Source organism: Drosophila ficusphila, unplaced genomic scaffold, assembly GCF_018152265.1.
Source record: "Drosophila ficusphila isolate 14025-0441.05 unplaced genomic scaffold, ASM1815226v1 contig_636, whole genome shotgun sequence".
NCBI classification, from domain to species: Eukaryota; Metazoa; Arthropoda; class Insecta; order Diptera; family Drosophilidae; genus Drosophila; species Drosophila ficusphila.
Genome location: NW_025064569.1, coordinates 3,441,997 through 3,465,098, shown reverse-complemented (window position 1 = coordinate 3,465,098; position 23,102 = coordinate 3,441,997). Strand labels below are relative to the sequence as shown.

Here is a 23,102-nt window from a genome sequence, read left to right as displayed (position 1 = left end):
TTGCCATTTCATCGGGTAAACCCCCCAAAACGAGCATTTGAAGCTACTGGCGAGGACTACACTGGCGCTTTGGAAATTAAGGCATCTCGATTTCGTGGACATCATACCTACAAAGCATATATCGCTGTTTTCGTTTGCTTAGCAACCAAAGCAATCTATTTGGAGGCCGTCACAGGATTGTCTACCCAGCATTTCCTATGGGCTTTGCAGCGTTTTATTGGACGCCGCGGATTTTGCAGGCATACCTATGTACAGCGACTGCGGCACAAATTTTATGGGTGCGGACAAATCGCTTCAATTGTGGAAGAAGGAATTTGTAAAAGAAATGACAAAGACTGTGCTGCTTGAATTAACATCTCGCAACATTCAGTCGCATTTCAATCCTTCACACAGCCCTAATTTTGGAGGCTTGTGGGAAGCGAACGTGAAAGCAGTCAAGAGACATCTGTTTCGTACTTTCCAGGGGGTCAAGATGACCTACGAGCAGTTGAACACTGTTCTTGTGCAAATAGAGGCATGTTTAAACTCTCGACCCTTGTGCCTGTTGACGTCAAATATTGAGGATCTCTCGGCTTTGACTCCGGCTCATTTTTTGATCGGTGATTCCATGATGTCTCTACCAAATCCCACCACAGCGGATAAATCTTTGGACTTGCAGTTTTTTGAAGGCCAACGACTGGTAAGGCAGTTTTGGAAGCGTTGGAGCGCAGACTGGTTGTCACATTTACAAGCTCGCCCAAAATGGTGGCAAGTAAAACCCAATCTTAAGGTAGATGATATAGTCATCATAAAGGATGATCGATTCCCCCCGGCGGAATGGATACTTGGACGAATTATAGAACTGCATCCTGGATCAGACAACCTCGTACGTGTGGCTTCCGTTAAAACCTTGTCAGGAATATATAAGCGATCGCTTTCAAAACTATGCTTTCTGCCTTTAGATAGAAGCTCAGTAGCTAAAGGTCCCGATTCTACAAATTAACGACAATTATTTTGCACATCTTTGATCCAACACATGCATGCTCTAACAAACACTTGTCTTTTCACAGCGTTTAATTGGCAACAAGGGAAAAGCACTGGAATTTAATACTGGGATCAGTATTGGCGGGCGGCATGTTCGAGCATCTAGGTATTAAGAGTAGTTCGTAGGAGACAAAGAGTGTGCTTAACGCAGTTTTCTACGCTCTCGAGACGTCCCAGCAGCACAAAAGACGAATGCTAAAATGCGACAAGCCACTCTTCGGCAAGCGGTGTTCGGTGCTGGTCGGCCTGGTGTCTCTTTGATTTTTATACCTTGAAGAACCTTAAAATTTTGATATAACTTAACCTTTGGAATTAGTTTATTTTGATATCTAGTGAAATTTGTTAAATAAAATTAATCTTGAAGTTACTTCGGTTGCATCTATTTTTTCTTGTCGAATGAAAGTCCCCAGAGCGGTAGACGCTCAACACTGACAATTTAGCATTTTTCACAACACGAGTAGAGGACGAGTGTAGCTTTGCCTACCTGTAGCGAATGAAAGATTTGGCAATTCGTGGAGGTATTTATACATATAATATAAATAAGCTCTATGCGCGTGTATGAGGCTTGAGCCATAAATTACTATCTGTGAGCGAGTGCCGCTGACACTCATAGTTTAAAGTACAAGCTATTTGGATCCAAAAATTATGTAATCACTTAAAGATGTGTAGATTTCAAATTGTGATATTGTGGTCAAGAATTCGAATTTATAGGTGGATTTTGGATTTATAAATAAAAAATATCATCGAGTAACTATATTTGGGCGTTTTTGAGGCCTTAATAAAAAAATTGAAAAGGGATTGTCAATATCTGGCGTATTCGACGCCAAAAACATCGAAAGTAAAAAAAAAAAAACTTTAAATCATCTATAGAGGAGTCGAAGCCAAAAAATCGTATTAGGAAGAAAGAATCGCCAAATAACAAAAAACAGAAGCTGAAATTAAAAACAATACAATTATTTTCGGGACCGGCAGCAGCGGCAAACATTGAACCGAGAACAGCAATGGTGACATCATCGCAAGCGGCAGCAAAGTCATCAGCAGCGGTAGCGCCAAAATCAGCAGCAACGACAATCATCAGCTGCACCGGCAGCAGCAGCAACAACAGCAACGAAGAAAATAAATATATATTTATAAAAGAAAAAAATTTAGATAGTCAAGATGTTGTCCGCTCAATAATAAAAATTAATAAAACTGCAGAAATTACGAATGCCAGTAGGGAATTCGAAGAACTCCCATGCTTATCATTCAAGTTCCTGAAAAAGTTCGATACACTTATATACAAGTGTATCAGAAATCATCAATCATGACTACTTCACATATTATATAATCATTATGAGGAAATTATGCTGTGTTTTGAAAAATAAAATCCCGCATTGACTAATTATTAACTGAAAAGTCCTATAGCTGGAATACGCAGGAAAGAGAAGAAAGCAAGTTAGATAGGGCAATTGACCAATTTGAAACTTACTTAAAAGAAACTTTTGACGGCACTAAAGACAATAGGATTATATCTTTTCAAATTAGAATGGAAAAACTAAAGTATTATTGGGACAAAATAGTTAGCCTGAAGCAAGTCGAGGTGACTGATGTCACTGATAAGAGGTATGATTGAATTCTGGATGAGCTGAAAATTGATTTATTTACAGTTACAATAGCCTGAAGAAAAAATCATGGAAATAGAATAATAGGAATGGAATAGGAATGGAAGAAATAGCTGTGATAAATCCAAAATTTAACGATTGGCCAACTTTGCCTAAAATGCAGGTTCCCACATTCTTTAGGGATTTCAAAGATTGGGACCTATTTTATGAGTTGTTTAATGAACTCATTCATTCAAAAGAGGATCTAAGTCCTGCCTTAAAATTTAATTATTTAAAGATTTTACTTGAGGGAGAAGCTATTATTGGCTTCTTTGGTTAATTATGAGACCGCTTGGAAACTATTGACCAAGCGGTAAAAAAATAAACGGAAATATTTTTCGAACAGATGAATCGCCTTCTTGAGCTTTAAAACTTATGTATTGACTCAATGAAATAGACAAAAATGTTTATTGACACTATAAATGAGTCTGAACCATGATACAAATAAAAAAATTTAGAGCAACGACTAAGTTTGATTAACTCAATTCAGGATGAAAAGCCTGTTAAAAAGAATTGCTCACTAACATTTGACCCATTTGCAAAGGTGTTGGGTACACAATAATTTATTTGTAACGAATTTAAAGCCTTAAATCCTTTTAAAGCCTTAATAAATAGAAAAAAATTTAAAACTTTTTTGGATTTTGGATGCCTTAAACCCAGGTATAACAAAAAAAAAAAAAAGCTAGCTTCGGCAAGCCGAAGCTTATATACCCTTGCAGTCAACAAATATGTAAAATAAAATACATATGGTAGCTATATGATATAGTTGTCCGATTTTGATGAAATTTGATTTGTAATTCAAGATTCGTTAAAGAACTCTATATTCCAAAAATTATGCTTGTCTGATGAAAAAACGATGTTATAATTTTATTTCCGTTATTTCTATAATGATTTTTCGATCTGCCAGCTAAATAATAACGTCGTCAGATTTTAATAAAATATTTTTCTTGATTCAAGGGTTATTAAAACACTACATATTTTGAAAATCATGCTCATGGGACTAAGAACGAGGACGTTATAATTTTTTTCCATTATTTATATATTTTTTTCTATCTTTCCAATGGCAGTTAGAGCTTTAATAGACAGTTTTTCACAAAGCGAAATAGTTTCTGAGGAATCAGCGCAGATTCTAAGCTTAAAACAAATCTTATGTCAAACAATGATAAGTGGAGAAGCGGGCGATATGGATATTGTGGCTTCCACAAATGACAAAGACTGTGCTGCTTGAATTAACATCTCGCAACATTCAGTCGCATTTCAATCCTTCACACAGCCCTAATTTTGGAGGCTTGTGGGAAGCGAACGTGAAAGCAGTCAAGAGACATCTGTTTCGTACTTTCCAGGGGGTCAAGATGACCTACGAGCAGTTGAACACTGTTCTTGTGCAAATAGAGGCATGTTTAAACTCTCGACCCTTGTGCCTGTTGACGTCAAATATTGAGGATCTCTCGGCTTTGACTCCGGCTCATTTTTTTGATCGGTGATTCCATGATGTCTCTACCAAATCCCACCACAGCGGATAAATCTTTGGACTTGCAGTTTTTTGAAGGCCAACGACTGGTAAGGCAGTTTTGGAAGCGTTGGAGTGCAGACTGGTTGTCACATTTACAAGCTCGCCCAAAATGGTGGCAAGTAAAACCCAATCTTAAGGTAGATGATATAGTCATCATAAAGGATGATCGATTCCCCCCGGCGGAATGGATACTTGGACGAATTATAGAACTGCATCCTGGATCAGACAACCTCGTACGTGTGGCTTCCGTTAAAACCTTGTCAGGAATATATAAGCGATCGCTTTCAAAACTATGCTTTCTGCCTTAAGATAGAAGCTCAGTAGCTAAAGGTCCCGATTCTACAAATTAACGACAATTATTTTGCACATCTTTGATCCAACACATGCATGCTCTAACAAACACTTGTCTTTTCACAGCGTTTAATTGGCAACAAGGGAAAAGCACTGGAATTTAATACTGGCCAATACTGATTGGCGGGCGGCATGTTCGAGCATCTAGGTATTAAGAGTAGTTCGTAGGAGACAAAGAGTGTGCTTAACGCAGTTTTCTACGCTCTCGAGACGTCCCAGCAGCACAAAAGACGAATGCTAAAATGCGACAAGCCACTCTTCGGCAAGCGGTGTTCGGTGCTGGTCGGCCTGGTGTCTCTTTGATTTTTATACCTTGAAGAACCTTAAAATTTTGATATAACTTAACCTTTGGAATTAGTTTATTTTGATATCTAGTGAAATTTGTTAAATAAAATTAATCTTGAAGTTACTTCGGTTGCATCTATTTTTTCTTGTCGAATGAAAGTCCCCAGAGCGGTAGACGCTCAACACTGACAATTTAGCATTTTTCACAACACGAGTAGAGGACGAGTGTAGCTTTGCCTACCTGTAGCGAATGAAAGATTTGGCAATTCGTGGAGGTATTTATACATATAATATAAATAAGCTCTATGCGCGTGTATGAGGCTTGAGCCATAAATTACTATCTGTGAGCGAGTGCCGCTGACACTCATAGTTTAAAGTACAAGCTATTTGGATCCAAAAATTATGTAATCACTTAAAGATGTGTAGATTTCAAATTGTGATATTGTGGTCAAGAATTCGAATTTATAGGTGGATTTTGGATTTATAAATAAAAAATATCATCGAGTAACTATATTTGGGCGTTTTTGAGGCCTTAATAAAAAAATTGAAAAGGGATTGTCAATATCTGGCGTATTCGACGCCAAAAACATCGAAAGTAAAAAAAAAAAAACTTTAAATCATCTATAGAGGAGTCGAAGCCAAAAAATCGTATTAGGAAGAAAAAATCGCCAAATAACAAAAAACAGAAGCTGAAATTAAAAACAATACAATTATTTTCGGGACCGGCAGCAGCGGCAAACATTGAACCGAGAACAGCAATGGTGACATCATCGCAAGCGGCAGCAAAGTCATCAGCAGCGGTAGCGCCAAAATCAGCAGCAACGACAATCATCAGCTGCACCGGCAGCAGCAGCAACAACAGCAACGAAGAAAATAAATATATATTTATAAAAGAAAAAATTTAGATAGTCAAGATGTTGTCCGCTCAATAATAAAAATTAATAAAACTGCAGAAATTACGAATGCCAGTAGGGAATTCGAAGAACTCCCATGCTTATCATTCAAGTTCCTGAAAAAGTTCGATACACTTATATACAAGTGTATCAGAAATCATCAATCATGACTACTTCACATATTATATAATCATTATGAGGAAATTATGCTGTGTTTTGAAAAATAAAATCCCGCATTGACTAATTATTAACTGAAAAGTCCTATAGCTGGAATACGCAGGAAAGAGAAGAAAGCAAGTTAGATAGGGCAATTGACCAATTTGAAACTTACTTAAAAGAAACTTTTGACGGCACTAAAGACAATAGGATTATATCTTTTCAAATTAGAATGGAAAAACTAAAGTATTATTGGGACAAAATAGTTAGCCTGAAGCAAGTCGAGGTGACTGATGTCACTGATAAGAGGTATGATTGAATTCTGGATGAGCTGAAAATTGATTTATTTACAGTTACAATAGCCTGAAGAAAAAAATCATGGAAATAGAATAATAGGAATGGAATAGGAATGGAAGAAATAGCTGTGATAAATCCAAAATTTAACGATTGGCCAACTTTGCCTAAAATGCAGGTTCCCACATTCTTTAGGGATTTCAAAGATTGGGACCTATTTTATGAGTTGTTTCATGAACTCCTTCATTCAAAAGAGGATCTAAGTCCTGCCTTAAAATTTAATTATTTAAAGATTTTACTTGAGGGAGAAGCTATTATTGGCTTCTTTGGTTAATTATGAGACCGCTTGGAAACTATTGACCAAGCGGTAAAAAAATAAACGGAAATATTTTTCGAACAGATGAATCGCCTTCTTGAGCTTAAAAACTTATGTATTGACTCAATGAAATAGACAAAAATGTTTATTGACACTATAAATGAGTCTGAACCATGATACAAATAAAACAAGAAAGGAAGCTAGCTTCGGCAAGCCGAAGCTTATATACCCTTGCAGTCATTAAATATTTCAAACAGAATACACAAAGCCTAAACAACATCGAAGCAACGACAACTTTTCTATTAATTTTTCATATTTTTGAATATTGTTCATATGTCAGCTATATGATATAGTCGTCCGATTTTGCTGAAATTTTATTTCTTATTCAAGAGTCGTTAGAAAACTCTATATTCCAATCCAAATCCAAAAAATCATGATTTTCTGATGAGAAATAAGGATATTATCATTTTATTTCCGTTAATTCTATATAGATTTTTCGATCTTTCCTATAGCAGCTATATGATATAGTTGTCCGATTTTTATGAAATTTTTTTTATGAACCAAGGCTAGTTAAAAAACTTGATACTCAAAAAATCATAGTCGTGTGATGCAAAACAATGACGTAATCAATTAATTTCCTTTAATTCTATATATATTTTTTGATCTCTCCTATGGCAGCTATATGATAGAGTTATCCGATTTCGATAAAATTTAACCCGAAACTCAATAGTAACTAGAAAACGCCATGTGGAAGAAATCAAGTCGATCCGATTAAAAACAACGGCGTTAGAATTTTGTATTTCAATCTCTTGTATGGGAGCTATCCTATATAGTCGCCCGATCCGGGCCGTTCCGACTTATATACTGCGTGCAATAACTACACACCTTTTGGGAAAGTTTCAGAAAGATAGCTTTAAAACTGAGAGACTAGTTTGGGCAGAAACGGACAGGAGGACAGACGGACAGACGGACAGACGGACAGACGGACAGACAGACAGACGGACAGACGGACAGACGGACAGACGGACAGACGTACAGACGTATTTCGATTCAGATGGTGATGCTGATCAAGAATATATATACTTTATGGGGTCTAAGGTGTCTCCTTCACTGCGTTGCAAACTTCTGGCTAAAATTATAATACCCTTTGCTCTGCAAGGGTATAAAAATTTAGAGCAACGACTAAGTTTGATTAACTCAATTCAGGATGAAAAGCCTGTTAAAAAGAATTGCTCACTAACATTTGACCCATTTGCAAAGGTGTTGGGTACACAATAATTTATTTGTAACGAATTTAAAGCCTTAAATCCTTTTAAAGCCTTAATAAATAGAAAAAAATTTAAAACTTTTTTGGATTTTGGATGCCTTAAACCCAGGTATAACAAAAAAAAGCTAGCTTCGGCAAGCCGAAGCTTATATACCCTTGCAGTCAACAAATATGTAAAATAAAATACATATGGTAGCTATATGATATAGTTGTCCGATTTTGATGAAATTTGATTTGTAATTCAAGATTCGTTAAAGAACTCTATATTCCAAAAATTATGCTTGTCTGATGAAAAAACGATGTTATAATTTTATTTCCGTTATTTCTATAATGATTTTTCGATCTGCCAGCTAAATAATAACGTCGTCAGATTTTAATAAAATATTTTTCTTGATTCAAGGGTTATTAAAACTCTACATATTTTGAAAATCATGCTCATGGGACTAAGAACGAGGACGTTATAATTTTTTTTCCATTATTTATATATTTTTTTTTCTATCTTTCCAATGGCAGTTAGAGCTTTAATAGACAGTTTTTCACAAAGCGAAATAGTTTCTGAGGAATCAGCGCAGATTCTAAGCTTAAAACAAATCTTATGTCAAACAATGATAAGTGGAGAAGCGGGCGATATGGATATTGTGGCTTCCTCTTAGATTTTATGGATTTGCTATAATATGGATGCTTATTTTTAAATGTTGAATAAGGGTAAGGAAATGTTACCAAAAATGAGAGTGATTTGCGAAAAATTTCATAGTTTCGAATATCTGTGTCTTTTAGTTTTAGATAATACATAAAGAAAGATCTCAGATTTGGAAGAGAATTACGATGTTTTTATGGGTTAAAGTAAACGAGAAATAAACGAACTTCTTTTGGTTTTATGGGATCGCTCTATCAAATATTTTTTGGGATAATTAATGAAGAAGATGGGGTGCAACTGAAAAATAACATGAGAAAGTTAGTAATCAATTCACAAAGTCTTAACGAACTAAGTAAGAACAAGAAGTACCCTTGCAGTAATCAAATATGTCGAACCAAATACAATGAGACTAAACAACCTCGAAGCTATGTCGATTTTTTTCTGAAGTTTCTCTATTTTTGACGAAAGTTGTTCATATGAAAGCTTATATGATATAGTCGTCCGATTTTTATGAAATTTAATTCAAAATTCAAAGTCATTAAAAAACTCTATATTTCAAATTTTCTTTTCTAATGAAAAACAACGATTTTATCATTTTTATACCCTTACAGAGCAAAAAAATTATAATTAGGCCAGAAATTTGCAACGCAGTGAAGGCGACACCTCAGACCCCATAAAGTATATACATATAATCTTGATCAGCAACATCTGTCCTCCTGTCCGTTTCTACGCAAACCAGTCCTCAGTTTTGAAGCGATCTTGCTAAAACTTTCCCAAAAGTTGTGTAGTTATTGCACGCATTATATTAAGTTGTTTGGAAATGACATACCGGGTTTTATCTGGCAGTGCTGTATATCGTTTGAAAGATATTGGTATCACCTTTAAAATGACATATAGTTTGTTTACATGAGCTTCCACGTTAAAAAATTACAATCGATTGAAATGGAGTTCACAAATGCAGAAATTCGGGCACTTTGGAAATTTTATCTCGAACAGGGAAAAACTGCTGCGGAATCTCGGAGACAGATTATTGCTGTCTTAGGAGATAACAAACATTCGATTCAAACCGCCGAACAGTGGTTTAGGCGATTCCGAAGTGGCAATTTTGATACCGAAACACCCAAGCCTTCCGGATGACCAGTGACCGTTGATACGGATAAAATCATGGAAATAGTGGATCGAGATCGTCATGTGACTATTAGAACCATCGCAGAGGAGCTGCAACTAAGCACGGAAACCGTCCGTTAACAAAAAAAAGCTCGATGTATGGGTGCCCCATGAGTTTTTCCAAAACTATCGACTCATTTCTTGATCAGTTAGTCACTGGTGATGAAAAATGGATCACATATGACAACATAAAGCGTGAAAGATCCTGGTCGAAGCACGGTGAGTCGTCTCAAACGGTGGCAAACCCAGGACTGACGGCTCAGAAGGTGTTGCTGAGTGTATGGTGGGATATCAGAGGAATTATCCATTATGAAGTGTTGCCCTATGGCCAAGCCATCAATTGTGACCTCTACTGTGAACAACTGGAGCGATTGAAGATTGCACTTGAACAGAAGCGGCCAGACATGGTGAATCGTAAGGGCGTTGACAACGCCAGGCCCTATACATCTTTGGTGACGCGTCACAAGCTACGGGAGCTTGGTTGGGAAGTGTTAATGCATCCAACTTATAGTCCGGACATTGCCCTAAGCGATTACCATCTGTTTTTGGCCATGCAAAATGTTTTCGATGGACAAAAATTGAGTTCAAGGGAGGATTGTGAAAATCGAATCGCCGAGTTTTTTGCCAGGAGGGACAAGGACTTCTTTAGGAGAGGCATATACAAGTTACCATCAAAATGGCAGCAAATCATCGAAGACAACGGTACATATAGCACTTAAATCAGAAAATGCTAACTATGTTAAAATCGTCGTCAAAAATCAATAAAGAAACCGGTATGTCATTACCAAACAACCTAGTATAAGTCGGAATGGGCCGGATCGGGCGACGATATTGGATAGCTCCCATACGACAGATTGAATAAAAAAAATTATTACTTCCTTGTTTTTTATCATATCCACTTGATTTCTTAAAGAGGGTTTTTTTTTAATTTCTATCATAAAGCTGCTATATATAAAAAATCGAAAAATGCATGCATATATATGATGAAAAAAACTTACATCGTCGTTGGTTTTAATCCCACGAGCATGATTGTTAGAATATTTAGTTTTTTAACTACCCTTGAATCATGAAAAAAATTTTATACAAATCGGACAATTATATCATTTAGCTGCCATAGGAAAGATCGAAAAATCTATATAGAACTAATGGAAATTAACGGAGAAACAAGAAAAGAAGCTAGCTTCGGCAAGCCGAAGCTTATATACCCTTGCAGTCATCAAATATGTCGATCAAAATGCATAAAGGCTAAACAACATCGAAGCTATGACGATTTTTCTATATGTTTTCCATATTTTCGACTATTCTTCATATGGCAGCTATATGATATAGTTGTCCGATTATGATGAATCGAATTTGTAACTAAAGAGTCGTTAGAAAACTCTATATTCCTAAAATGTTGCTTGTCTAAATAAAAGCAACGATGTTATATTTTTTCCATTTTTTACATATATTTTTTTCGATCTTTCTTATGGCAGCTATATGATAGAGCTATCCGATTTTGATAAAGTTTAGTCCAAAATTCAATAGTAGTTACAAAACGCCATCTGGAAGACATTAAGTCGATGTAATCAAAAACAACAGCGTGAGAATTTTTTATTTCATTCCCTCGTATGGTGTAATGGTACAGCTGGTAATTATTTTTGCCACAGCCTCAGTTGGAGAGGGAATCGGACGTTCAGTGCACTATGCTGCGCTCTGCGCTCAGCTCGCCGGTATTGGGGTCGGGGTTTTTCCTATCCCTATGTTCTCCTTTAACTCACCACACTCGATAAAATAAAGTGCACTTCCTGACTCTACTCTACTAAATACAAAAATAACCAAAAATATCAGCATAATGATCCCCATCGGTATAGTTAATAGAAAGAGGCAAGCAAACACGGCTGTGGTGATCTTAGTTGGTATTGATCACCCGTTCTGTACCCGCCCTACCTTGGTAATGATATGGATGTTTGGCATTACCCCTAACACAAAATCAATACGTGTTCTAACCTCGATAATTCTTCGGCATTATGTAATTAGACAGACTCAGCGATATCATTAAATGTTCATATTTTAATTAAATTCCAAAGGTGATAATAATTATAATTATACATTTTCATTTTTTTCAAAGGGTTGTACTTAATATTCAAATCATGTTGCTTTAGATTAATTTTAATTTAAATGCTAAGAAATTCAACTTCATTTATTGTAAATTTAACAAAAGCCTAACGCAAGAATGTCAACTTCGATTGTACCCACTAAGGGTTAATTCATTTCCAAACAATTCCAAGTACCACTTACATTAACCTACAACAAGATCTTGGGCCCAACAAACTGTTTTGTAGCTGTGGAACAAGCGTTAGTAAATTTATATATATAATATATGTAAATGAGTATGCATATAGATAGTAGGCTGACATAAATCGTTAGAGGCTGTACACATGATATTACTTAAACTAAAAATGTCAATTAAGGGTTCATCAAATTATTCAAACGAAGAGAATTCAAATTAAAATTTAAATTATTTTAAAGTGGTTGACATTGGCACAGCTCTGACACACGGGTTAATATTCAGCGGTGCCAAACTCTTGTTTTCTTTCCAATACAGGGTGATTCGTGTACTCACGAAGAAAGGTTACATGTTATGCAACGCCATGTGCTAAAATTTGGTTGATGTTGTAGCTTAGATGTTGTTATTTTCACTTAAATGTGGCTGCTGTCCTGCTGTCGCTCTGATTGCTCCACAGATTCCCCTGGGTAGGGTATCCCAAAAAGGTTATGGCGCATCCCACTAATACCGACTGCAAAGTTGGGACACCGGCGGCAGCAAGATTTCCCTGCAGTTCTGGATGTCCACTGTGGACTTTTGGCAATTAAGCAATCAGTGTGTAGGAAAGGAAAAGGGATATTCCTAAGTGTTCCTCTCTTTCTCACTCTTATAACACGAATCGTTGCTTGCAAACGACGGCGGCCCGACTCCAAATTTGTCTTCTATTCTTTCGATCGGAGAAAAATGAAACTGCGTCATTCTTTTAAGTAGTGCTTCGACGATTGGTTGTGAAATTACTTCACTTGTGCAACTGGCAGCGGAAATGTTTAAAAATCATGTAAGTGTCGTTAATATTACAAAAACATTATGTTTTTTACTACAAACTTATTGAAATCTTTTTAGGATTCAGCCATACATATGTCCCATAAATTCGTTTGAAAGGTAAGTTTGCTTTAAATTAAAAAAAGTAATGTATAACATGTAATAATAAAAATATTTGTACCATAGATGGACGCAAAACAGCCGATGTCCTGCAAATACTCCACAGAAGGGGTAAACAAAAACTTTCGAATTTCATATTATTTATGTACCTACTTATTATTTTTTATATTACAAAATAAGATAAATTAATAAAATAAAAAAGAATTAAATATATATATATTGTTTTTCATATGAATTTGGGGATGACATTTTTAGGCTTGACATAGATGATTTCGCTAAGGACATCCTCGCAAAAGCCATCGTTGAAAACTTCGCCTCCACGTCAGCTACGAAAGCAACAATGGCTTATACGAATTTTCTCCATACAAAATTCGTATAAGCCACCGACGACTTGTTCGATGAAACGGACAAAAAAGTCATCGAGAGCGACATGTATCCCGAAAACGGCGGTGCCATATAAAATGTCTCTATAAACTCGCGCCGCTGCGGCTAAGGCTGCTACCCCCGCTGTCGTCGGTGCGGCTTCGCACACTTCTTCGACGACAAAGCAATTTTGGAACTGCAGGGTTAGAACACATACATATATGTATGTGTGTTTGTATGAAAGCGCGCAGCGCCAAGGCTGAGCTGGCCGCCGGTGACCAGGAGCTACGGAAGATTTACTAAATTAGCGTACCCACACAAATCTGTATGACTTTAGCAAATTTACCTTCAAAAACTTCAAATCAAATCGCTAGTTCACTACAGGTAGACTTTGGAGTCTCCTGATCGCTGCACAAAATTTGCGGTTCTCCGCCTACTAGCCTAAATTTGGACTTGCTATGGGTGCGGTTCCGAACACGTGGTTGGTTTTCACTCTTGAATTAAAATTTCTCGTTCACAAAATTTTACGCACTGTGGCGGTAGAAGATCGGCAGCCAAATGATCGAATCGGCCGAATATTCTAGCAGCGTGGCTATCTGTTTATGAGCTTTAACGGGACTATTCCTGGCCACTTAGCAATGGGTGCGTGTGAGACAAATATACGATTAAAGCTGAAGCAGTATAGTTGATCTTAAAGCTTGCACACTCGAGCTAGTTTAACCCTTAGCTGACCTAATAAAATTCGTACGTACGTTATAATTTAAAAGTCTTGTCTTTCTGTTCACTGTCCACTACCAGTGCTGCCAGGTTCATGGTTCAAGAAATACGTAGGGAGGAAGAAAAGTAGTGGGGAGAGCATTCTGAAAATACGTACAAATGCGAGATGACCGCTAATACTCAATGTGTAAGACAAGGACAGACACGCTGTCAGTATATATATAGGTACATCAGAGAGGTTTAAATACTCTCTAGTAGACCTCTCGAAAAATCGATGAGTCGCATGTCGCATATATGCAACTCATCGATTTTTCTTTATATATATATATATATCAATATATATGGTTCTGTATTATTTTACGAATCATTGAGGTGTATGGAAATACCGCACTTGAGAGTATAAATTAAGTACGTACGAATATACGTACATAGTCGGCCTGAGCCGAAAAATACGTACAATACGTATAAATACGTACATCTGGCAGCACTGGCCACTACACCCACAGGTTATGTTCCTGAGATTTCGAGGGAATCGTAATCTGAAAAAGGTCAGTGCGATTAATAAAGGTTTATGTTTTTTGAATATCCTTTAGGTGGTAAACTCCCATTTCCCTACCGTTTCCGTTGGCTAATTCGTTGTACACTGAAAATCCGGTAGTTGGATGTAGACTAGATCGAATGGCTCCGTTGATCTCGTTCAATTTCTGATCCCAGGTTGTATGATCTTTCCCTACGTACGCTCTTATGGCTGCTAATACTGAACGGTTTAAGCGTTCACTTGCGTTAATCTGTGGAGAGTATACAACAGTGGATACGTGCTTAATCGAGTATCTAGTAGGAAAGGCTTCAAAGAACCCTGAACGGAATTGCAATCCATTGTCTGTGAGAATTGATTCAGGAACTCCAAATGTAAATAAGATATGCTTTTCAAGGAATTCACAAATTTTTCCGATGTAAATTTTTTCAACGGACAAAGAAAGTGAAACTTTGTAAACTGATCGACAATAATCAGTAACCCAATGTTTCCTGCCTTCGAACGAGGATATGGAACTAACAAATCCATATAAAATCACTGGAATGGTCTATCTGACTTTTTGTCTGCTTACAAACGCTACAATTGTTCACATATTCTCGAATTTGAATAAGCATCTTCGGCCAAAACAGGTATCTTTTGAGTTTCTCCACTGTTTTACCTATACCGCAATGAGAAGAGCCTGGAGAATCATGAGCTTGTTGCAGGACGCTTTTAACTAGTTCGAAGTATGACGACGGCTATTCCTGGTTCCGCGTGTTTGGCGTCTTCTTCCCCACAGTCACAGGCGTTCTCTCTGGCATCAACATGAGCGGTGATCTGCGTGCTCCCTCTACAGACATTCCCAACGGCACCCTGGCAGCCTTTGGCACCTCAACGTTTCTGTACCTGGTGTTTGTACTCTTTCTGGGCGCAACCTGTCAGTGTGACATTCTTTACATAGACTACATAATCTCGGCCAAGGTGTCGGTCGCAGATTTCCTGCTTTTGGCTGGCATCTATGTATCCAGTATGTCCTTCTGCCTGGGCGCCATGTACGGCGCCCCGCGTGTTCTTCAGAGCATCGCCAAGGAGAACGTCATTCCCGGCATAGATATCTTAGGAAAGGGCCGTGGTCCCAACAAAGTGCCTTTATACGCCATGGCCATTGTGGCTTTGGTCACCGTCACCTTCATTATGGTGGGCAACATTAACTTTCTGGCGCCCATCGTGACCATGCCTTTCCTGCTGACGTATGTCTGCATCGATTACGCCTACTTTGCATTGGCTAAGACCTTTGATATTCAAGAACAGCGCGAGGAGCGCTTTTGCATTCAGGCCTTAAGTCCTAGCTACGAGACGCGTCGTTATGGCAGTGTCTCAGACACGGGCAATGATCTTGACCTGCTGTTCCCGGATCGAGTGCGCCACAAGAACCTGCAGAGTCCGCAGAACTCCCCGCTCCATCAGACGGTGCCGCTGGCGCTTAACAGTGGGGGCACCAGCACCTCAAACCAGGCACAGGTCTCCCGTTCCTCGGAGCCGAGGTTGGGCACCGAGGCGGACACAGCTCTTGCTGTGGATCAGGGGGCCGGGCAAGGAGGTAGTGTAATAGGCGTAAAGTTTGAATGACTTTATTCGAGCTCAAGGCCCGTCTTTTATACGTTTCGGTTTACATTGGTTCTTATGCGTAAGCTTAATCCTAACGGTTCTTATCGTAATCTTACATTAGTTGATATGAAACATATGGTAATTAAAGGAGCTTTGAAGTTTAGTTACATTGATCGGTCAAAGGAGAGCTTTGAAGCTTTTGAGCGTGGTTTATGTCTGTTATACAAAGGTTGTTATATTTGATGTTTATATATGAATGTTATACGAATGTTACACCTCCCTTTTGTTTTGAAAAAAAAATATAATATATAAATTGTTAAAGTTATTATTATGTTTTTTTTTTTTTTTTTTTTCATTATTAACCTATTAACTTAATTCTATTTAAGTGTACAGTTTGTTTTTTTTTGTTTTTTCATGCTCTATTACTACATTGTTATTTTCGCCTATGTTTACAATCGTGTATTTTCCTATGTATTGGTTATCTAGCTTATGTCCTATTTCGTTTCTTAGCAAAATTTTTTGGCCTATTTTTATTTTAACATTATTTGTGTGTTTATCATAGTTCATTTTTTGTTTTAATTTGTATTTTTCTATCATTTGGTTTGCTTTGTTTTGGGATAATTGTAGTTTATATTTGAGTTCTTTATTGTAGTCTTCTATATTGTAAACTGGGTCAATGGAGTTTGAAGAAAAGGGTATGTTTGGAGCTATTTTACCAAAAACGAGTTCAAATGGGCAATGGCCGTGTACTATTGAGGGTGTTATATTAAAACAATAAGTAAAGTATTGTAGGTATTCGTCCCAATTAGTTTTATTTATTGAAATATATGATCTTATGTATTCGTTAAAGGTTCTATGGCTTTTTTCTATGGTACCAAGAGTTTGATGGTGATGTGCTGTAGAGTTTAATTTGTTGATTCTTAAATTTTTACAAAGTTCTAGTAAAACAGAATTCATGTATTCTGTTCCCATATCAGTTATAAAAGTCTTCATCGGCCCATATATTAGGATACATTTTTCGAAAATTGCTTTTGCGATTGTGTCAGCGCTTTTATTTGGGACCGGTATAGTAACTAGGTATTTTGTTAGATCGCATATTCGTTCCTGTTTTCAGTTTTTGGCAATGGTCCTATTGTATCTATTAGGACTCTTTCGAAGGCTTTAACTGGTGTGGGTGTTAATATCATTGGTGTTTTGATATGAGTTGTTGTTTTTGCCAACTTGCATTTTTCACATTGTTTAATGTAGTTTGTGATATCTTTTGTCATATTTTTCCACTTATATTCTCTTTTTATTTTGTTTAATGTTCTTGTGACCCTACTGTGACCTCCCGTTATTGGGTTATCATGAAATTGTTCTAATATAGTGGTTAGTTGATCTTTTTCTTTTCTATTTATCTTTTTTATGGGTGGTAATATTATTATTTTTATTTTTTTCAAAAGTTTATTACCAATTTCTTTAAATTTGTTTATGCTCGTTAAGTGGAAAAGTTCATTATTTATTTCAATGAGTAAAATATGAATTTTTGAATCATTGGCTTCTTTTTCAAGCCTTGGAAAGAATCTTTCTAAGTTGATTTTTCCTTTAATGACAAAATCCTTTATATTGAATGATACAATTTTTGTTTTTCCCTGAAATATTTTGCAGCTGTGCTTGTGTATTGTTAATTTAATTGCTCCCTTCTTATGGCTGTGATTTATTGATTCGAATACTTGTAATTCTGTGATTTGTTCTAATTTTTTGTTGTTTTCTTTCTTATTACTACTTTCAGTTTGTTTTTTTCGTTTCTAACCTAGTTGTCATTTTTCTGACATTATTTGTATTATTTTTAATATTCTTAATATCCTCAAAATTAATTCTTGATAGAGCATCTGCTATATAATTTTCACGTCCCCTGATATATTCTATAGTAAAATCATATTCTTCTAAGTCTAACCTCATTCTTATTAGTTTTGATGATGGATTTTTTAATGAAAATAAATAGGTTAGTGGTTTGTGGTCTGTTTTTATTAAAAATTTCACTCCATAAATGTACGGCTTAAAATATTGAACAGCCCAATGGATTGCTACCAATTCCTGTTCAATAACTGCCTTGTTACTTTCTCCTTTTGTGAATGATTTTGATGCAAAGGATATGGGTAACTGCTTTACGTTATATTCCTGGCTTAAAACTGCACCACAAGCATACTTGCTTGCGTCTGTTGTTATACAGAATTGTTTATTAAAGTCAGGATATTGTAATATTGTGGGGTGTTGTAAACAATTTTTTAGATAATTAAATGCTGTTTGACATTCTGTAGACCAGTCAAAAGTAATGTTTTTTCTAGATAATTTTGTGATATGGCGTGCTGACTTTGCGAAATTTGGTATAAATCGGCGATAGTAATTGCAGAAGGCTATGAATCGTTTCGCTTCTTCCCCGTTTTTAGGAATTGCGTAGTTTTTTATTGTTTCAAATTTACTATCATCTGGCAATATCCCTTTATTTGTACATTTATGTCCTAAAAATGCTACTTCATGTTTAAAAAATATGCATTTTTCTGGATGTAGCTTTAAGTTATACCGTCGGCATGTTTTAAAAACGTCTTCTAGATTATCAAGCATGTGTTTTTCTGAGCACCCTATAACTATTAGATCGTCCATATAAAGAAACGCTTGAGAGGGTTTTAACCCTGCAAATGCTAACGTCATCATTCTTTGAAAAGAGTTTGGGGCTATTTTTAATCCGTATGGTAGCCTTTTAAATCTGTAGAATCCTCTGTCTGTGGAGAATGACGTGATGTCACGAGATGTTTCTTCTAGTTCTATTTGGTGGAATCCTGACATCAGATCTAAACAGGAAAAATATTTTGCTCGTCCTAATTGGTCTAAAATGTCGTCCATTCTAGGTAGTGGGAATTTGTCGGCTATTAATTGTTTATTTATTTTTCTGTAGTCTATTACTAGGCGCCACCTTTTTTCAGTGCTGCCAGGTAACGATTTTTTTGGAACTAATAAAATTGGGCTGTTGAATTCAGACATTGATGGTTCTATTATTTTGTCATTTATAAGTTTGTCTATGTGTTTATTTATTTCTCCTTTTTGATTATGTGGAATTCTGTAGTTCTTTGTGTATACTGGTGTATTGTCTTTCAAGGTTAGTCTCTGTTTGTAAAAGTTATTACATGTAATTTTATCGTCTTGTTTAGCAAATATGTCTGTATATTCATTGCACAAATTGTATATTTCTGTTTTCACGAATAATGGAAAGTTCTTTTCTAGAGTTGACATAATGTCCTTTTGATGTTGTTTTGTTTGTGTGTGTGTAAGATTGTATAGTTCATAGTCAGATAGTTTTTCATTCTTAAGTTTTGTCTTCTGTATTTGGGCTTCTTTAGAGTTAGTGTTAATAATGCGGACGAAAGGGCTGTTTTTTGAAATTATTGTATTAGCTATGAATACACCTGGATGGATTTCTTGGTTTGGGATTAATATTTCGTTTTCTTTGTTGTTTATTGTAATTTTTTCTATTATTTCTGTTCTGGCTGGGATTACTAAAATATTATTTTGAGGTTTTATTAGTATTGGGATTAATGTTTCTTGATTGTCATAAGGTTGGTTAAGGATAGGTATGTTGTTTTTGTAGTCAAGAAGGCAGTTATAATTTTTTATAAAATCTAGGCCTTTTAATCCATCGTACGGGATTGGGAAGTCATCTTTTACTATATGAAAGGTATGTGGTAATGTTGTGTTATGGGTAGTCAGTTTTAGTTGAATTTCTCCTAATGTGTTTACCGTGCTTTCCCCTATTCCATGTAAACTTGTGCGTTTGTTTCTGTTAATTTGGCTTGAGTTTGGTAGTATGATTTTTTGTTTTATTAAAGAGATGTCAGCACCGGTATCTAGTAATAGTGTAATGTTTATTCTGTTTATTCTTAATCTAATACAGCTATTGAGGCTTTGACTTAGTGTATAAATCTTATGTGTACTTAATTTGAACTCAGGGGACGTACAGAGTTTTCCTGTTGCTCTTCTTCGTTTATGAATCTATTATTATTGTTAGTGTTTTCATTTTCTTCATTTATAAATCTAATGTTATTATTGTTCTCATGGCTTCTACTATTGTTGTTATATCTATTACTACTATAGTTATTGTTGCGATAGCTACCTGTGTTGTTATATCTATTACTACTATAGTTATTGTTGCGATAGCTACCATTATTATTGTAGCTGTTGTAATTTCTATAATTTCTATTAAAATTTCTTGATCTGTCATTTTGGTTTGTAGGACTTCGTTTTGAAAAGAGTATTGTGTTATCTGTTATATTAGTAGAGCTACTAACAAACTTAGCTATTACTTCGTTCATGTTGGTAAATTGACCAGCCTCCATTATTGTTTTTAATTTTTCGTTTGTACAATTTAGTACAATGGCTCTGACAGCTACCCTAGTCGCGTATTCATTTGCTGTTTCAGGCTTTAACTTATCTATGATATATGCACGTTTTAGTGCCTTTGTAATTGTTTCAATTTCGGATGTATATGCGTTAGCTGTTTTCCCGTGTTGTTGCAGATTCATTAATCGGGCTTCTAGTACCTGTACTGATTCTCCCTTTATATTTCTTTTTAGAGTCTCTATAATTTCTACAATAGTTTTTTCTTCTGTAACAAGTAATCGTACATCACCTTTTAGCTTTGTTTTGATTATTCGGATTGCTGTTGACTCATGTGTACCCTTAATGTCGTCCAAAAGTTCGAGTGAGTCTATAAAACTTTGAAGGTTTTCAGCCTTCCCATCAAACTCTTGGATCAATTTTGATGCTGAATTAAGGAATTCTATATTTGTTTGTGCCATTTTGTCCTTTGCTATGAGAGTTTTCTTAACTTCTGTTATTATTTCGAATCTAAATTCAGCTTGTTTTTCTAGAGCGATTGGGATTGAAGCTGTTATTTGATGTTTACTGCAGATATTAACTAAAAAATTTTTGAGTGTTTCTATTATTTCAGTAACTTGAGGCTTTTCATCGGGTGTTCCTAATTCTGAGTTCTCTCTTATTATTTCCTTTATGTTATTAAAGCTATCGAATAGGGTATCTAAATGTTTTTTAATTGTAGATGGTTGAATATATATGTTTTTGTTGAGACACTTGTAGGCTTTATCAAAATTTTCTTTATGTGATTCTATTTTGTCCTTTATGTCTTCCCACTCCATTGACATTTATAATTTAATTATAATGTTGGCAAAAAATTTTTAAATCAATATAACTTCTCGAAATTAAATTATTTAAATTCCCTTTTTTTTTTCTAAGTGTACATTAATTTATTTATTTTACATTTAAATATTTTATTTATTTATTTATTTATTTTATTTTTCATTTTAGCCTTATTAATAACAATTTTAATGTTGTTTGTTTTAAATTTTAAATTCATTTGTTTATATTTTAGTCTTATATATAAATAGGTAATAATTTTAATTTGGTTTGTTTCAATTCAATTCAATTCAATTTAAATTCATTCGTTTAGTTTACATAATATTTTTAATATGTATATTTATATAGGTATATATATATATTTTTTTTTGTTTTGTTTTGTTTTTTTGGTTTTTTTTTTTTTTTTTTTTTTTATAACATCGGCGTTTTCGCCAGGTTGTTTTTATTTTGTTTTTGTTATTGTTGTTGTTGTTGGTGTCGTCTTTGTGCGTCTGCTTCTTGTTGTTGTTCTATGTCGTCAATTCGTTTCCAAATTGCGCAGGCTTCGTCCCAAGGTGGTGGTGGGTCTCGGTTGATGAGCGATAGCAGCGCTGCTCGTAGTCGTCGTAATTTGACAATCCTCCCTCCTCGTTGTCTCTTCGCTGGTGTTGATGGGATCGGGTTCTCTCTTATGACCCGTGGTTTCGGGCCGGCTGCTGGTTCTCTCTTTAGTGCTTCCCTGATGGCCTCCAGGTGGGCACTCTTTTCTCCTTTTAGATTTATATACCGCTGTTGGGCCCACTGGATAGTGTTTTCCAACTTTTCCTCTTTTGTATGCGGTTCTTTTCTAGCCGGTATACTGGCTATAGCTTTATTAGTGTTTATGCTGAGCATGCCTTATTGTGGATTGGCTTGGGCTCTTAATATTTTATTTTGCCGATATTAGGCAGGATCGCCATGTAATAGGCGTAAAGTTTGAATGACTTTATTCGAGCTCAAGGCCCGTCTTTTATACGTTTCGGTTTACATTGGTTCTTATGCGTAAGCTTAATCCTAACGGTTCTTATCGTAATCTTACATTAGTTGATATGAAACATATGGTAATTAAAGGAGCTTTGAAGTTTAGTTACATTGATCGGTCAAAGGAGAGCTTTGAAGCTTTTGAGCGTGGTTTATGTCTGTTATACAAAGGTTGTTATATTTGAGTTTATATATGAATGTTATACGAATGTTACAGTAGCGAGCACGATCAGGAGCAGGGCGACGAGATCGAACCGATAGCTCCAATACGCCCGCCCATCCACTCGAAAACAAAAAACTGGTACTCGGGCTATTGCAATCGTTGGGCCTCTCTTATTATGGTATTACACACTTACTTGTTTCCTTGTGGTGTTTGTTGTTTGGTTTTACGTGGGCACGGCCAATCCGGCCGTGAAGCCAGGTCTTACTGCGGAGTTTAATTTTTTCACCTGGCTTAATAGCGTCATATTTCGGCGTCTAGTTCTACTTTTTCCCGTGCAGACGTGATTCTTGATCGCTCCGCCGAGCGAGTCAATTAGCTCGATATTTAAGTGAAATAAAAACTGAAATAGTACCGAAAGGACGCTGGCAGCAATACCAAACCATATTAGCTCCATTTCCTTGTTTTCTAACAAATCAAAGTGAAGAAAACAATTAATCTCAAACAAAATACAATGCCTGCGGGCAAATCAATAATAAGTGCAACTAGTAAACCCACGAGTCAAAGTAGAATGCAACAACAACAAAAGCAAGACGAACGCCGACTGTCTTCTGCCGGAATAATGCTTATGTAGAAATTGTTTCGGAGACAGTAAGTAACGAACACGCAACAACAAAAGCAATGTCATTGACTGCTTCCGAGAGAGCGCGCTCTCTGCCACCTGCACTCCTAAGCTCAAGCCGCGCTGCCATGACCCAGTCGTGGAGCTCCCAATGCCCATCTCCACTCTCACCACTCATTGCACTGACTACGTCTGCTCTT

At 36.1% G+C, this 23,102-nt stretch overlaps 1 protein-coding gene across 1 annotated transcript; it reads left to right on the top strand.

The window, feature by feature from the left end:
* The first annotated feature begins 472 nt into the window (after positions 1–472).
* LOC108094169 (solute carrier family 12 member 8-like) lies at positions 473–22,627 on the top strand. The gene is given in 4 exon segments (XM_043208782.1): positions 473–657; positions 15,052–15,931; positions 22,345–22,457; positions 22,459–22,627. Coding segments are annotated over 4 exon segments (1,347 nt in total).
* The last annotated feature ends 475 nt before the right edge of the window (positions 22,628–23,102 follow it).